The 15,946-nt window shown below is 52.1% G+C and overlaps 8 protein-coding genes across 8 annotated transcripts; 5 read left to right on the forward strand and 3 right to left on the reverse strand.

The window, feature by feature from the left end:
- Positions 1-565: 565 nt before the first annotated feature.
- Positions 566-2,141, forward strand: PC9H_000139 (uncharacterized protein; the record flags this gene model as incomplete). The annotated part of the gene is made up of 10 exons (XM_036769802.1): positions 566-888; positions 941-1,018; positions 1,071-1,163; positions 1,219-1,311; positions 1,362-1,454; positions 1,510-1,596; positions 1,654-1,734; positions 1,795-1,875; positions 1,932-2,003; positions 2,057-2,141. 10 exons carry the CDS (start codon positions 566-568, stop codon positions 2,139-2,141), a joined length of 1,086 nt encoding a protein of 361 aa, XP_036635647.1.
- Positions 2,142-3,512: 1,371 nt separating this feature from the next.
- PC9H_000140 (uncharacterized protein) lies at positions 3,513-4,880 on the forward strand (the record flags this gene model as incomplete). Its single annotated transcript, XM_036769803.1, has 4 exons — positions 3,513-3,662; positions 3,721-3,801; positions 3,851-4,531; positions 4,590-4,880. 4 exons carry the CDS (start codon positions 3,513-3,515, stop codon positions 4,878-4,880), a joined length of 1,203 nt encoding a protein of 400 aa, XP_036635648.1.
- Positions 4,881-5,158: 278 nt separating this feature from the next.
- PC9H_000141 (uncharacterized protein) lies at positions 5,159-5,963 on the forward strand (the record flags this gene model as incomplete). Its single annotated transcript, XM_036769804.1, has 2 exons — positions 5,159-5,367; positions 5,426-5,963. The coding sequence occupies 2 exons, from the start codon at positions 5,159-5,161 to the stop codon at positions 5,961-5,963; spliced, it is 747 nt and encodes a 248-aa protein (XP_036635649.1).
- Positions 5,964-6,172: 209 nt separating this feature from the next.
- On the forward strand, positions 6,173-7,152 carry MRPL24 (39S ribosomal protein L24, mitochondrial; the record flags this gene model as incomplete). The annotated part of the gene is made up of 3 exons (XM_036769805.1): positions 6,173-6,403; positions 6,462-7,012; positions 7,074-7,152. The coding sequence occupies 3 exons, from the start codon at positions 6,173-6,175 to the stop codon at positions 7,150-7,152; spliced, it is 861 nt and encodes a 286-aa protein (XP_036635650.1).
- A 368-nt stretch (positions 7,153-7,520) lies between these two features.
- On the reverse strand, positions 7,521-9,473 carry PC9H_000143 (uncharacterized protein; the record flags this gene model as incomplete). Its single annotated transcript, XM_036769806.1, has 2 exons — positions 7,521-8,564; positions 8,619-9,473. The coding sequence occupies 2 exons, from the start codon at positions 9,471-9,473 to the stop codon at positions 7,521-7,523; spliced, it is 1,899 nt and encodes a 632-aa protein (XP_036635651.1).
- A 570-nt stretch (positions 9,474-10,043) lies between these two features.
- Positions 10,044-11,262, reverse strand: SPA2_2 (component of the polarisome; the record flags this gene model as incomplete). Its single annotated transcript, XM_036769807.1, has 6 exons — positions 10,044-10,098; positions 10,150-10,289; positions 10,342-10,671; positions 10,727-10,878; positions 10,931-11,047; positions 11,106-11,262. The coding sequence occupies 6 exons, from the start codon at positions 11,260-11,262 to the stop codon at positions 10,044-10,046; spliced, it is 951 nt and encodes a 316-aa protein (XP_036635652.1).
- A 961-nt stretch (positions 11,263-12,223) lies between these two features.
- PC9H_000145 (uncharacterized protein) lies at positions 12,224-13,006 on the forward strand (the record flags this gene model as incomplete). The annotated part of the gene is made up of 4 exons (XM_036769808.1): positions 12,224-12,538; positions 12,587-12,684; positions 12,738-12,876; positions 12,926-13,006. The coding sequence occupies 4 exons, from the start codon at positions 12,224-12,226 to the stop codon at positions 13,004-13,006; spliced, it is 633 nt and encodes a 210-aa protein (XP_036635653.1).
- A 6-nt stretch (positions 13,007-13,012) lies between these two features.
- PC9H_000146 (uncharacterized protein) lies at positions 13,013-15,713 on the reverse strand (the record flags this gene model as incomplete). Its single annotated transcript, XM_036769809.1, has 19 exons — positions 13,013-13,220; positions 13,283-13,356; positions 13,406-13,528; positions 13,592-13,663; positions 13,718-13,793; positions 13,852-13,904; positions 13,964-14,072; positions 14,137-14,281; positions 14,377-14,600; positions 14,655-14,712; positions 14,770-14,832; positions 14,894-15,006; positions 15,062-15,090; positions 15,152-15,209; positions 15,260-15,281; positions 15,335-15,370; positions 15,427-15,465; positions 15,521-15,626; positions 15,678-15,713. 19 exons carry the CDS (start codon positions 15,711-15,713, stop codon positions 13,013-13,015), a joined length of 1,644 nt encoding a protein of 547 aa, XP_036635654.1.
- Positions 15,714-15,946: the final 233 nt, after the last annotated feature.

The raw sequence follows: 15,946 nt of genomic DNA on the forward strand, positions 1-15,946 counted from the left end.
TTATCATCTAGATGCCACGAATTATTGGCATTGCTCGTGAAGGTGCACTTTTCTTGTCGGTGGTTTGAATGAAGTGCTTAGTGTACCAGCACGGATCATGTTACACTCGAACCCTCGGCCGCTCGCCGACCTTCAAATCATCGACCCAATGCCGTGCGCTCGTAATGGAAGCTGAAGAAAGATGCCCCGAGAATGGAAAGCATGGTACTTTGTCCCTGTCCAGCACATTCGTGGTCTCGGCACTGGATCCGGGAAGTAACCCATGGCCAAGCACAAGAATCCGATGGTCTAGGGGATCCAGTGACATGGCGCCCGGTTGACTCTAGTACTGATCGGAGGTGATGCTCAGCTTGTCTATTCTTTCGTTGATTCCTCGTTCTACCCAAGTTCTGGCGAGCCAGCAGCCTGTTTCTGGTCCATCTGCCTTGCACTACTGGCCGCTCATGCATAATTCGTCCAAGTTCTCGACGATCGATCGACTGATCGGCTGGAACTTCTGCGTACTCTACAAAACACGGCTTTCTACAACGTCGCTAAAAATAACTATCATACTCGAATCATAGTAATGGTCCTCTGGCTTAACGGTCTGGTTCGCTTCACCTCTAGTGCACCACCAGAAGCACGCGCAAGTAGATTCAGCTGTTCCACCGTTCACGGTGATGCCTCTTTAGACGCATTTCACGGGGTCTTCGTATTCGAGGATTGCTATAAAAGCCGTCTGGATGTCCTCGAAATTGTCCACAATCAATTCCTATCCTTGCAGTCTCAGTACTACAACCACAAAAAACCCACTCTCTCAACAATGTCATTTTCATCTTTGAAGTTTGCTGTCCTCGTTTGCGTCGCTCTTGCGATGCAATCAACCGCTGCACCCACACCTTCCAAGCGGTACGTACACGCCTCGTGGACAGATCGAATGATGTACTAATGTACTCCTTAGTGGTGACGATGCTGGTATTCCTGGCTGGAAGCCCTGGTATGGCGTTGTACCTGTGATCCCCTCCACAACTGCCGAAAGGTAAGGCAATGTTGGACAATGTCCATAGACGGTGCTCACTCGATTTGTATAGTAATATCAACGCACCTGGCATTCCAGGTTGGAAGCCAATCTATGGTGTTGGACCCGTCATTCCATCTCAGACTCCTACTAAGGTTGCTGAACGGTAAGTTCCTTGATCTGTTACGGTGTACCCTTGAACACTTACACTATCTATCTAGCGACGTCGACGTCGACGCGCCTGGCATCCCGGGATGGAAACCATGGTATGGCGTAGGCCCTGTGATCCCCTCGAAAGCCGCTGGCGACGATTCGTGAGTTTTTAATATCCCACAAATATGACAAAAGCTAAAAACTGGTTCAGTGACGTCGATTCGCCCGGTATTCCAGGCTGGAACCCCCACGCCGGAGTCGGCCCAGTAATCCCGTCCGCGACTCCTACAAAGGTCGTTAAACGGTGAGATACCATATATGTCATCAACCACCTCGAAGGCTAACATGGTACACCTCAGCGATAGTGATGTCGATGCACCAGGTATCCCGGGGTGGAAGCCCATTTACGGTGTTGGACCTGCAATCCCGTCACAAACCAGCGAAAGGTGAGAAGGGCATAACTCGTCTGCTCTATGGAGACTGATATAATGCATCCCCTCTAGTGACATCAATGCCCCTGGTATCCCAGGGTGGAAGCCCATTTATGGTGTAGGACCTGTGGTCCCCTCCAAGCACGTTGAAAGGTGCGGTTTTGGATACCGTACATCGTAAATCTACTAATAGCTAACTCACCTTCTTTGCAGGGATGAGGGAAACGCAGGCATCCCGGGCTGGAAGCCTTGGTACGGTGTCGGACCAGTGGTTCCCTCCCAAACCGCAGAAAGGTAGGATCCCGATAAGTTTGACTGCACAACAAAAATTGATACGACCTTTTATTTAGCGACGCCGGTATCCCAGGATGGAAACCCATCTATGGTGTTGGCCCCGTTATTCCGTCGGAGACCGCTCAGAGGTGAGACCCTTGTGGTGTCCATACATGCTCGAAGGCTAAAATAACTTATTCAGCGACGCACCCGGAATCCCGGGATGGAAGCCCATCTACGGTGTTGGACCTGTAGTCACCGCCACGCCTACTCCCACTCACAACTGAGCGATCCTCAGAATGCGCTCGTATTGGGCATCAAAAGTATCGCAAGCTACCTTGATAAATACTCATCTTATTTGACTGGGCTACTGTGTTTTGCTTCTTCTTAACTGTATCGTTGGTTTCATTGCTCAGTGCCATTCCTGTATCTTAGAATAATGAATTACTGCTGAACCACTAGTTCTCACAGTCAGCGCTTAAAGTCTGTCTTGACCTTGACCACGACCACGACGGACCTTGACCACAGCAGATGAACGGGTGACAACCCCTTGCGCGACCTTGCCGCATTTATTCGATATTCAATAACATTACGATGTCCGCAAACGATTTTTGTGCGACTCGGAATACCGGGCACTAATCAAGCGAACACCTTTTTGGCTCCATCGATGCTCACCGGCTCGAGCTCTTACGCTGTGTGCAGCCGTTTTAAACGAAAATACATTGTAATTCATCATGCCTCTGGAGATTTCGACGAGCGGACGCCTTGCACTGTTGCGTGGGAAGTCGCCAATGTTCAACGTTGGGCTCTTCTTCACCGCGCTTCTGGTCATCTCTGCTTCTATGGGCGTGATCCGAATAACCAGCCTATGTCGGCCTATGTGTCGACCTTTGCTCTGCGTTCTGGTCCGAGATGGCTCTCAACTCTCAATATTCAATCTACAATTTTCGACATTCCCAAGCTGTCAAGTTCATATTGACTTCGGTTTTGGTCTCGAACTCTTGACATCCATTCACTCGGCGGCTGTGGATCATTCTGGCGCCAGGCTATGCGCTTTCTCGCGCCTTCCCAGCTCTGGGGGTGGACACGCTAAGTACGCGTCTACGACGATGCTATGACTAGCTTCTTGGATACTCCACCTCCGATGCTTCTCTCCGAATCGCTATCACACAGCCCATCATTGACTTGTACTGCAACATGATAGTGCTACAACATGATGTGAGAACGGAAGACGTCTCATCGAAGCGCCCATGGTCCTTCTAAATGTGAAAGCCGCTATGTTATCGTCTCACAACACGCCAGAATACACAGAAGGACCGCGATCCGTAGGCCACCACAGCACTCCTGATATGCTGTCTTTCCTTTTGCCGCCATAATCTACTATGCTCCTTCCATCCATGTCTGGCGTCCCTTGGTCCCCCTGGAAGGACAGTGAACAACCCCATCAATCCGTTAACGCTCGCTAGATGTGCTTCCAACGTCCCTATCAAAAATATGGTCTGTGACGCTGCCATCTAGGTGTCGAATCAGAAGTAAGCATTGTCGGTCAAACGTTCATTGGCGGCACCGTTTCCTATAAAAACAGGATCATGTTGGCCTCAATACCTCAGCCAACAGTTCTCAGCTTTCAGCAGTACTACGGTTTCAAGACTTTAGCAATGGCCTTCATCGCACGAGTTCTCCTTGCCTTCGTCCTTGCAGCTGTCACTGCCAATGCCGCAGTGGACAAAGCTCAAGGCGTTGCTATCGGTCACTCCAAAGACGCCGCCCAGGCTTGCTTTGGAGATGCCACACCGTTCCTCTTGCCTGTAAGTCATTCTCCTAGCTGCAACACGGAGTGCAGAATATCAATGTCGAGATTGGTAGGGCGACCCCGACAAGACTGTCAACTGCTGTATCGCTCCCTGGTCCGTGACTTGGTTCGACCAAAACGCTCAAATCGGAGAGGTGAGGCCGTATGCAGCCCGTACGTTACTCCCGCTAATGGCATCCTCAGTGCTGCGCTCCTGGCCAAAGCTGGTCTGGCAACCAGACCACCCTCGTAGGAGGGTGTTGCGACAGAGGCCAAGGGTGGTCGCAAGATAAAGCATCTGGGCTCGGAGGATGCTGCGCTCCGAGCTTGGTCTTCGTCGGTGACAAGGCCACGAAGACCGGCGGGTGTTGCACTGCCGGAATGATCTGGTTGAACGGCAAATGTGCCCCGCCCCCACCGCGCCCAACGTGCAAGGACCTCGCCGATCCCGTCTGCGGTGACGACGATGATCTCGGTATTCAATACGGCCACTGCTACATCCTCAAATTCGCCGACGGCACCCAGCTCGGTGCTGATCACGCTGCACCGACCTACTCCAAGGATGGATTCTTCAAGGACATCCCCTTCAAAGTTTGCCGTAGCACCACCGATTGCGCGTTGGGAGAAGCAGTGCCTACGGATGGTACATTCCTTCTCCAGGACCAAATGGGCCGACCTGAGGATGCTACGGGAGCTGTTGGATGGGTGGACAATGGCGCTGGGGGCACACACATCAAATTCAACACCAACGGGGCTCAGGCTGGTGTCTTCAAGGGTGTCCCAGCATGCTCCGGAGGGAAATGTTTCATCAGGTTGGGAGGTGGACCTACTGGCAATGGCAGCATTGGCCCTACGTGCCCAGTTCCCGAACACGGTCTCACATTCGTACGTTCTGTTTATCAGTATACTGGCGACGATGGACTCAACTGTTGCCTCTTTCTAGTGGCCTAACCCGAAGGCGACGATGTTGATTAGCTTCACGGAGACTGCTTGTTCGGGTCCAGATGCTCCATTCGTCCCTCTCAACGCTGCGAACCCAGCTCAGGGACTTCTTAGTGCATTCGGTGCCTCCCGCAGTCGCCCTGCTATCGCAGTTTCGCAAAGGCCTGCATCCTCCCTAGTCGCTTCCGCTGCTAGCGGTCGTGTCACTGCGACTGCTGCAACCGCCGCAAGGGCTTCTTCTGCAGCCCCCGTCAGAGCCACTGCTCCTTCCCGTGTCAACGCACGGGCTTGAGTGCGAGTGAGGGAGGGATAGAGGGGCATGCGAGTTCTCTTGATTGCGGAGTTGTGTAGTTGTACATCAATGTACATTCCCCGATATCTGTAAAGCTTCTCAGGCAGACATCGATACATGTACACGTACGTTATCCAACGAAGCGCACACCGTCAGTGCCATGACTTGCCACGATCACTCCTGAATAAAACGACTTGGGCTGAAGACTGTGGTAAAACTTTCACATCGCTCAGTTAGCATTCTCACAATACTGATACACGTCAACTCAGTACTCGACCATGGGGCTACAGGAGCTGAGCTTCATCATCCTTGACCCCTCCACATCACTCACCAAGGCTCTGACGTCTGCGCTAGATGAGCACGTTCCAGATTCTATGCGGGATAGAATATCTGTGGTAAATAAGAAGCTCTCCGATCTCGAACCTCCCCAGTCCCACTTCGACTGTATAGTATCTCCCGCTAACTCATATGGACGTCTCGATGGCGGGTGAGCATTCGCTGCTGCTCAACCCGTCTAGTCCTCTTGCTCAGTCCATGTTACGTAGGTTTGATCTCGTTATCTCAAGAGCACTAGCACCGAAGGACGATATCGACGCCATCACAAGAATCGCACAATCCGTTCTGTACTCTCGATGGAAAGGATATGCGCCACCAGGAACTTGCACCATGGTCCCTCTGCAAGCCACCGTCTGCGAGAATAATCCCCACAAATGTGCTTACATCGCCCTCGTTCCTACCATGCGCGTCCCCGAAGAGGTGACGTGGAACAGGGAGATTGTGTACAATTGCGTCTGGTCGCTGCTGAATGCGTTGACACATCACAACGAGTCCGCTGAGGAAGGTGCCGATAAGATCTCGACGGTGCTCATGACGGGGTTGGGGACGGGTGTAGGCTATATATCGCCTGAGGTCTTTGGGAAGCAAACAGCCTTGGCGTTCAAGCACTTCCTAGACTCTGAAGCTCACCCGGATAAATGGAGTTCGCTCCAGTGGCGCGATGCGGATGCCTATTCGCGCGAGGTGGCGGAGACATACAGGCAGCCAGAAAAGAAAGCAAGATGGTTCTCCGGATTTCAAAAGTAGAGTGCTGCGAGAAAGCTGTCGTTGCCTAGTCTTTAAAAGCTGAATCTGTTCGAGCTTGTACTATAGTCCTTTAGCCATAGTGAATCTGGATTCCTTGTCCTTTCCCCCTGAGTAGTTCAGGAGGCTGAGGGGCTGTTTACATCTGTGTGCCAACACCTTTCAGTAGTCTCTCGTTGCGCGCCGAGTCGCTGCCGACGTGAGTTCCTTCAATGATTCCGTCCGCTCCCCTCCTCGAAGCGGTCTCCCAGCCTTTTAAACGCGCTCAGCTGGGCCTGTTCCAGGGAAAATCCAAACAATACGGCAACAACGTCCCCTTCTCCAAGCACAAAACCCGGAGAACATGGCTGCCCAACGTGCAGCATAAATATCTTTTCTCGGAGACACTCGAGCAGGAAGTGAGGCTGAAAATCACAACACGGGCGTTGAAGACGATCAAAAGGGTGCGTGCTCTGCTCTTTCGTCAATGGGGGTACTGAGGAAGATGAACGGTGGTGATAGGCTGGTGGTTTGGATAATTATGTCCTCAATACAAGGGCCGACCTTTTGGCTTGGGAGGGCATGCGGGTGCGCCTTCTGGTGCAGCAACGGCTAGCAGAACGACAGCGGGAGCTCGCGTCTCCCAATGCGGCCAGTTCCTCCAAGCCTGCTGCCGCGAACGCGAAAGCCGATACAGAGAGCGCCATTGCACCAGACGCGGTGGAAGCAACGGCCGCGTCAACAGAGGGCCAATCCGTTTCACAATCCGTAGCAGACGCGCTTGCTGAGATCGAGGGAGTGTCCCCGGATTCCACCCTCGCGCCTACGAACGGCGAAGTAGAAACGGCCGCTGGGGCGGATACATCGGCGGCTACTGCCACGAAACCCTCTTCTACGCCCTCTCCGAAGATCAAGACGGACCCCACGTCCACGGAACGCCTCCGACTTCAGCTCGAGGCAAAGGCTCGTCGGGCCCAGCAAGACTATGATGGTTTCATGCTGGGTCAACGGCCCACGCTTGCTGACGCGCGAAAGCTGAGGGAGACTGCACGAGTGATCGTAGGACGGTCAGAGTGAGTTCATCAGAATTCTTTCTATGAGTAGATCATTGTACTTACTGACTGTCCATGATAGCGCCCGGACGGCTATTGCATTCCTTCAGACCCAGCAAAAGGAACGACAACACCTATCGAAACCCCTTACTTACGCATAGCTGTCCCCCAATTGCATCTTGCATCTAGAAGAGACATGGTTCATCTCACGGAGTAATCCGCAAGCTCCCGCTGCTAGACGTGAATCCATAAATTATATTGCAAGTATGAATGCCAAATATGATGAGCCATATCCAGAGGATAAACCAAGAGATTAAAAACCGCCGTTTTGCCCAGGTGTAAGGTAGTGTCTAACTAACCGTGGATGCTATATGTATGTACGTATGTGGATGATAGTAGATGGTAAAGGGGGATGAGGATGAGGATGGGTAATATGTGCAGGTCTAGGGGAGACGAGACTGTCGGTCATGGTCATGTTGGTGACAGATGTGAAGGGTGTCGTGAGTGGGAGAGGAGACGGGGCGATGCGTTAAATAGCTATCTGAACGGATGGCATGGCAGGACTCGTCGCGGGAGGCGTGAGGGTATCTTGTCGAGTCATTGGAGAGTTCGCTCCGCTATTATTGTGCCCTATCTTCTTCCACCACCCCTTCATGCGCCCAGTAGGCTCCGCCGCCTCCCCACTCCCCGCAGACCCCGCGGACGACCGCCTTGGCTCAACAATCCCCATCGGCCCCAAGCTCACTCCCAACCCTATCCCCAAGCTCGAGTGCGTGGAATGCGTTGACGTAGAGGGTGCGTTTGATGCCGAAGAATGGTGAGAATGGTGTGAGTGGTGCGATTGCACGGATATGGATTCGCAGACGCTGCTATTGCTCTCTGTGGAGTACACCGACGCGCCGTCGCCATGTTTGTTATGCTTGGCAGTATGATTGGGATGTCGTTGATGAGGGGAGGACGTGGAGCCAGTCGAAGTGGGAGAAGACGGAGATGAGGATTCCGGCTGGGTGCTGCTTTCTTCCTCGGTGGGATCTAGGTAATATGTGAACGGCCCCTCTTTAGCTTTGTCCGTCGTAGGTACGGGGTTGAATATCGCGTCGATGATATTCTCTGTCATCCGGGGGCCGTACATCAGGCTGAGGGTATCAGGTGTGTACTGCTCGCCCGCGACGATGATGGCTCCGTTACTCGTAGGGAAGGGCCCCGGTTTGACACCAGGCCCATTACCAACGCCAAGCTCGGGGAAGAATCCCATAGGCCCCGTCATCGCCATCGCCATCCCCCTCTCCAGCCCCGCTATCCGCGGCCGCAACCTCAGCACATCGCTATCTAACACACCCTTCACACCCCCGAGGATCTGCCCCTTGGGGAGCGGAGGGGCGACGAAGTTCCGTTCGCCGCCCACGAATTCGAGCTGGACGGTGAGTTTGAGCGTGGCGTTGGTTTTGGACTTTTGGAGGAGGTAGCGCCGCGTGACGGAGGGCGTCGAGGGGGATGCGTATTGCGCGAGGTTGAGGTAGAGGACGCCGAGCCGAGGGTTCTGCGGTGCTGAGGGATCGTTCGGAATCACGCGCTGGGGATTAAATTAGACATATTCAACTGAGGGCATATGGCTTGAGAAGCGTACCTGCATCACTTCCAATTTGAGTTCGTTGGGAAGCAGTTCCAGTGTGTCACGTTCGACATCCATCTTGACCACGACGTCAACGGTGTGGTCCCATACGACTTTGTGTTCCTTCAGCTGACCAAACGTGGTCATGCCACGAGACGACGCGTAGCCATTGACTGGGGTAGTCGCAGTCAAGGAAGGTGTGGACTGTTCTTCCGGCTGCCGGTACAAACTCGAGCTAAGCTCGGAGAGTGTCGGTATTCGAGACGATGAGAGGGAGGGTGACAGTAACGAAGGGCCGGGATGCCAGTCCGGTGAGGTGTGGGATATTGGTGTCGGGGGCTGGGTAGCAGCCCCACCAGGATGCCGCGAGACGACGACCGACGGTATGGAAGGTGTATCTTCGGAAGATCCTACCTCAGGCGACGTGGTCCCACTATCCCTCCCATCCTCGCTGCTAGCCTTAGTCTTCTCGTCCTGCTCCTGCCCGCTCGACGTCCGCGAGCGCGACGTATTCCTCTTCCTCCCTATGCCGAGGAAACCCTGTTTCGAGCCCGGAACAGCCTGGACGTTCTTGAAACGCCATTTCGCCGCAAATTCGCCCGAGACGAGGGGGACGCTGGCGATTTCGTGGATATGGAGGCGTACGTGGAAGATTGTGTGTCGTGGCAGTAGGTGATTGAGCTGTGCGAGCAAGCCATGGGTCGGGGTGTGAGGAACCGGTGTGTCTGACGGTAGGCCGCCCGTTGGGAGTGGAGAAAGGGTGCCATTGGTGTACACTGGCAACGGAGCAGGAGGAGGCCGTCGAGGAGAGTTGCGATAGCGCGGCGGCCCCCCTGAGGAATTTCCAAGATCTGCCAGCTGCAGACTCATTCTGAACAGTAAATTTAGCGGTCGTGGTTGCTGCAGAGCTCAAAGAAACAAGTCCTGAACTCCTGCTATGATACTGCGGTCCGAGCAGGAGTTTTGACCTTGGTAAGATTAACGCGCGTGACCTCGACACAGTGATAAGGTGAAGTGACTTGTAGCAGGAGAGAAGTGAGAATTTGAGATGGGCGCGATGCAAGTCGAATTCTGTAACATGGATGAGAAAAATATTCAGTGACCCAGTGGGTCCAGGAAGAGCGTCGTCTCAGCTTCAGCGGTATGATGACACATGAAACATACTAAGCAGCACATCACGTGATCAGCGAACATCCACCAAGAAAGACTCGGAAGGTTGAGGATTTCAAAGTTGATGAACAATTCCGTAAGATACTAACTTTCCCAGCGTTCGATTTTCAAGATATATTCCTCGAAGCAGCGACGGCTGAGAAATCCCCTGGTGTACAAGTATACATGTAATTGCAAACGAGCCAGCGGTTGCAAGGCTAGGCATACAGAATTTGTGTCCGTAAATCACCACCTAAAACCCAAGAAAAACAAAGCGAGAAGATCGCCTTACTACTCAGGAGGCAACCGAGGTTTGACGAAACAAGATAGCGAGTGTAAGGCTAGTCTGCAGGAGCGTCAGTGCGATCAACTGAAGTAAACTATGTAGTCGCCATACCCTAATCTGCCGACAAGGCAAAGTTTCTGCCGTCTTGAACTGTCGGCTGCTGGTTGGCTACCTTCCTTTACCTCGTTCTGAGCGCGAGCTGTGGTCTGGGGCTGGTGATGCAAGACTTTCCAAAGCCGTTGCAACCAAGCCTGTTCGTCCACGTTGTTAGTTGGAATCAAGGGGATGGGCGTCATGACTCACAGGGCGTAGGTTGCATAAACCATACTTTCCTCGCTGTCTTCGCGAAGGAGTCGTTTGGCGAGGTTTTTCAGATTGAGAGATCGACGCTATCAATGTCTCTTCGGAGTGGTCTGAGTTAGTCACCACTGAATGTGTCGTGCCTAGTTCAGATCCATCCTGGTACGCAACCACAGGCTTCTCTTCGACTGCCTGACACGCCGTGCCGTATGCAGGAGCAGTAGCCCGAAGCTTGTTAGGGAATCGCGCTCGCTGGAGCCCTCGAGGAAACTCTTGGCGCATAAGCCAACAGCTGAATGCAAGGCCCGTTTCGCTGCTCGAGTCGCTGCTTTCCTATAGTAAAATAGGCTTAAGGGCCACCTGCAAGTGGCAGCAGTGGTGTACGTACGCAGTCATAGAATTCAGGGTACCGCCTTGATATTTCCTGGAACACGTCTCCGCAAAGGACTTCGAACCGTTCGTCCGGTAAGGACGCTAGTTTCTGGCGAGCGGCATTCCGCTTTGGATGGTACCCTTCTTGTGCGGGAAGGAACTTAGCACCTAATCGACCCAATCAGCAATCCATCGCCTCGAGTTGAAGACGCGAACGTACCTTGTAACGACATCCGCCTCATAAACTCATCGTAAACATCGGTAGACAGCTCCCAAAGCTGTTCCTCCGTTGCTTGGCTGATCTTCTGCCGCGTTCTTGGTCGCGCGTCGATCGAAGCTGTGGTACCGCGTCAGCATCAATGTCTCCAGCACTAGCGACGGTGGACGGCAAGTACATCGAGTCAAGTGGCGGACCAAGTGCGGGTAGAGTTCGTCGAAATGGACCTTAAGCGCCTTTCTGTAATCTGGAGGAACGCAGCCTCCATCTGAGGCGGATCCATGATCCTCAGTCGAATTTCGTGCTTCGCATGGTGTCGCTGGTCGAGAGCTCATCGTCGAGAGCTCAGGATGGTGCCGATTCGCAATGAAGGTCTGAAACAGTGACTAGTGCACTGCAACGAGCGCTGATATCCCTTGCAACCCGGAATGAGTTGGCCGTGCAAAGCAACGATGAAACCGCATGGCGCTTATAACGGAGAAATAACAAAGGAGCTTCAATTGTGAGAATCCAGAAGATCAAGCCTGCGGCCTAGTGGCGATTGATGGCATGATAGTCGCGCCACACGTGATGGGGACGCGTAAAAAACGCGGTTGAAGATTATAGATAGGCTGATAGAAGTTGGATAGAAGTTTAGAATCATCTTCTGGAGAACATTACACCCGATCCGAGATTAAAAAACGTTATCAACAATCAGAGTACTTGTGATGGTAGCCTGTGGCAGCCTGCAAGCGATTGAGTTTCTGTGATAACATCTTTCAGCACCGAGAAAATGCATGAAAACCACGAACTTAATTCACGGTGTGGGGTTTACCGCAGCCTGGGGCAGCCGGAGAACTGACTTGGATCCCATGTACATCCCCCTTCGCGCATTCAGTATTCAACGGGTACCTGAGCCGTCGTCAGTTGTGGCCTCGGCCAAAACTCCTCGATTACACTCGAAAGTTTGATGTATCGTGCCGCGTTTCCCCAGGTGTAAAATGCCCAACAAACTAAGGTCCTCATCGAATGGGCGTAGAGTCTGTTTGGGGTTATGGTACTATCGACCAAAAGCCGTCATGTATGATAAAGGATTCAGAAGAGGTGATTGAGGAAAAAAGACAATACTTTCAGTGTCGTGAGGGCCTCCTATATTCTAGGCGCCCAACCGTACCGCCGGCGCCACCTCCCGACATCCGTTCCGTTACTTTCAAGTTCATTTTTCAAGCCATGCAACGCCTTATACCGAAGGTGTTGGCAGCTTCGACACGGGCACGGTGGAGACCTAACGCTCATCTACCATGCAGACTTGGCACGATGCGTATGTACGCGTCGAAATCCAAGGTCAAATCCACCGCCAACATGGTTCCGGGTTCGAAGCAGCCTCTGACTTCGGAACTGGCTCTGGACGAGTACGCGAAAGCGGAGGAAAAGATGAAGTCTGCCGTTGATTGGTTCAAGAAGGAATGCGCGGCGGTAGAGACGCGTGCCAGCGGTCGTGTAACGCCAGCGATATTGGACCCCGTTCGTGTTGTTCTTCCTGATAGCAAAGCGGCCGTTCGTCTGGATCACATAGCTACTGTAGGAGTCAGAGAAGGCTCGACTCTGCTGATTACGCTGTTTGAGGAGAAGGTGTGTTTGTTTGCTACTCGTGAACTATTAAAGCTCATCCGAATGTAGAATATGAAGCACGTCGAGCAGGCACTCTACGCTTCCAAAATACCCAACATTGTTCCTCAGAAGCAAGATGACCGAACGATCAAGATACCGATACCGAGGTGAGCTTACAGACCCATGCCACCAGCACGCAGCATTTTACGCCGGGATCTAGGCCGACGGTCGAAGCGAGAACGGCGGCGTATACAGCTGCAACACGACAGGCTGAAGAGTCGCGAGTGCAGCTTCGTAAGCAACTACAGGCTAGCTTGAAACGCGGCAAATTCGAAAAGCGTTCAGTGGAGATGGAGGAGGTAAGTCGCGTTTCACCATAATTCGGCCTCAACTAACCTTCATTTGTAGTTCCACAAGTTGCTGGACAAGTATATCGCGGAAATCGACAAGAATTTACTACAGCTGAAGAAAGCTACGGCGGCCAAATAGTAGATATTACCCCTTCAACTTCTCGCCATCTTTCACATCCCCGTCTTCCTCGTTGACGCTATCGCTCGAGTTCCTGGGGGCTGGGCCAAAAGTACCAAACACATCCTTGTCGTCTATTTCTCCTACTCCGGGCGGCGGCCAGATATTGTTCACAAGAATCCACAGCGAAGAGCTGATGAAGAATCCTAGGAGCCAGGACATGTAGTATACGTGCCTGTTCAATATCCACGTTAAACGTTCAGTCCAGTAGGCCGTCAGGTAGGGAGAAGGACCTACGTCCATGTTGTGGAGACCTTGACCACGTTAGGGGTGATTGAAGCGCAGAATCCTGGCATACTCGGCCACACGCCCTAGAGTGGTTGGGGTAAGTCAATGTTTTCGCAGTCTCAGAGATCTCACCAAGGCCCATATAATCGGCGCACGCCAATTGACTCCATGCCAGAACCAATAATCGCTACCGGAGTTGGGCATGAACAGATGCGAAAGCTTGATCTGGCGTCGTCGTATGATGTGGTACTCAGTCTATAATCCAGACACGATAAGGCTTAGCAAATGTCGTTAAACATTGAAAGAGATGACACGCACGATCATGATGCCCGACAGAGGGCCTAAGAACACCGCATACGCTGATATTGCTGAGATGAACGAGTTGGCGGTCTGGGGGGCCAGTGTAAGTCGCCGGCCTAGACAAGAGAGAATCAATGAACGTACGTTCAGAATCTTCCAAGGGTTGATACAAATGCCGATGATTGCAATGATGAAAGATCCACGTCTGATGTTGATGTACCTTGGAAAGCAATCCGGGTTGGTCTGTTGAAATTAAGTACGAAATACTTAAGACATACCGTGGCAGCAATGCCGCTAGGTCCATGCCCCCGACGACCCCACAAGCAACGACCTACGGTAAATATTCATCAGATGACCGAATCTGACCGAATCTGAGGGGTCTGTACTTACATTTACACAGACTTGCGATAGAAAAAAGGCAAACGCAGCGAAGAATACCGCTGCGCGAGCACCTGGCCCTTCGTGCATCTGGATCGCTTCAAGGAGATCATACAGTTTCCTATTTATGAGATAGTAGGGTTAGTGCCAACGTTGGTCATAGAGGGCGAAGCTAACTGACTAACCATAGGAGTGGTTCATCCGGATAGAAACCGCGAGCACACGATGTGGTGATGATGCCTAGAATATTCGACCCAAACAGGCAAACTGGTATGATGAACACTTGGCCCCATATCTGGTCTCCTGATTTGACAGCGTATCTTGAGAAATCTTCGCACATCATGTAAATGTCGACGGTTAAAATTAACGTTCATCATCATGCGACACATGGTCGTGTGCACGCAATTGCGATGATACAGACTTACCACTCTGGTAGAGTATTCCCCCGGCCCATCCACCGATTCCACTAGAAATCATTCTCATCATGGCCCAGCTCAATACCGACCCTTTCAGGCGGCCGGTTCCGTACACGACTTCTGGGTTGCTCCAGAGAGGGCCTACGTTTCCTTGTTTGGCGAGAGCCCATATAAATAGCGCGAAAGCGGCGATTGTGACGACCACCGAGGAACAGATGGCGGGGATACGATACCTGGTTGCATTTCGTTGGTGATTACAGGGAAGAGTAGGGCGAGCGTACACTTACTGCTCGGGTCGTAGAAGGAATATTGGAAGCGAGATAGTCCAGAAGATGATAAACGCGACTGGAAATGCGTTCCTATCATGAGAAGCCGGCTGTCACGGGGGAAGCAAGAGCATACTGAATTCATTCGTCTTCATCGCTGCATCAGGAGCGAATGTGTTCCGCATCCTATAGAAGCTCGCTATATACCCGCACGTCAGCACGAAGGTTTCTCCGAGGTACCAGTCACTGGGAAAACGTACGCCAAATTGCACCAATCATGATCTTTACCATTTGGCCTCCGTACCATGCTTGCACACCGTACCAACAGCACGATAAGATGATACGAGCACAGAGTGAGAACCATGCACCGCGCCTGAGCCACAAGAGTGTTGGATTAGTTGGCAATCCAGAAGAAAGGCCAGACTTACACCCCCCATCCAGTGCGGTTGATGACAGCCTGAAGATGTTGTATAAAATTCAGCGGGAAAAGTCAACCTAGAGGTAAAGACTGCACGAACAAAGGAGATGTGCCATTTCCCTCCTCCGTGACCATTTATGACCAGAGCCATACAAATACTGAAGTACAGTCAGAATCAGCCGAGAGCATATGGTGTTCATTGACATACATGATGGTGCTGATAGCATTAACTGTATGGCCAATATTAGCGATGGACCTAGCTTTGGATTTACTCACTCCATACCTGCGATTGCTTGCCCGACCGTTAGCCCAATTGCCACTGGAATCATCAAAACGGTTTCATCATCAATATAACGGCAGTAGCAAAATCCTTACGTGCTGTCGAGGCGCCCGACCACTCCGCAATATTTATCGCTACATGGAGCGTTAGTCAACAGTCACACTGAGGCCGTTGAGATGAAATGCGAACCTGTCGCCAACCAGAAAAAGATGAATACTTTGATCGACCATGTACGGCGCGAGGGCGGTAAGGGCAGCACATCTGGGTTCTGGTAAGGAGAAGAATCCGTGGAAACCTAGTACAGAGTTTTGAAACATTTACACAATGCTGGGGGAGTAGAACATACCTGAAGAAGTGGAAGGATGCCACCGACGGTCTTCATCTTGCCAATAGCCAGCAGTAGCGGAGGGAAAGCAGAAGGACAGTTGATAAAACTTTAAGATCTCAAGGTTTTAAATTGGAATCTTTGGGCTTCTTTGGCGTGTGCTCCCTCCACCGTCGGAATCAGACACATGATACGAGCGGGAGAACTTGTCACTGTAACTTGCGGCGCCTGGGCTTGATAATGAGCAATATTTGATTCTTTGCTGTCACAGAGAACCTTGTACTCGTGGT

The sequence above is a fragment of the Pleurotus ostreatus genome, assembly GCF_014466165.1.
Source record: "Pleurotus ostreatus strain PC9 chromosome Unknown scaffold_1, whole genome shotgun sequence".
Lineage (NCBI taxonomy): Eukaryota > Fungi > Basidiomycota > Agaricomycetes > Agaricales > Pleurotaceae > Pleurotus > Pleurotus ostreatus.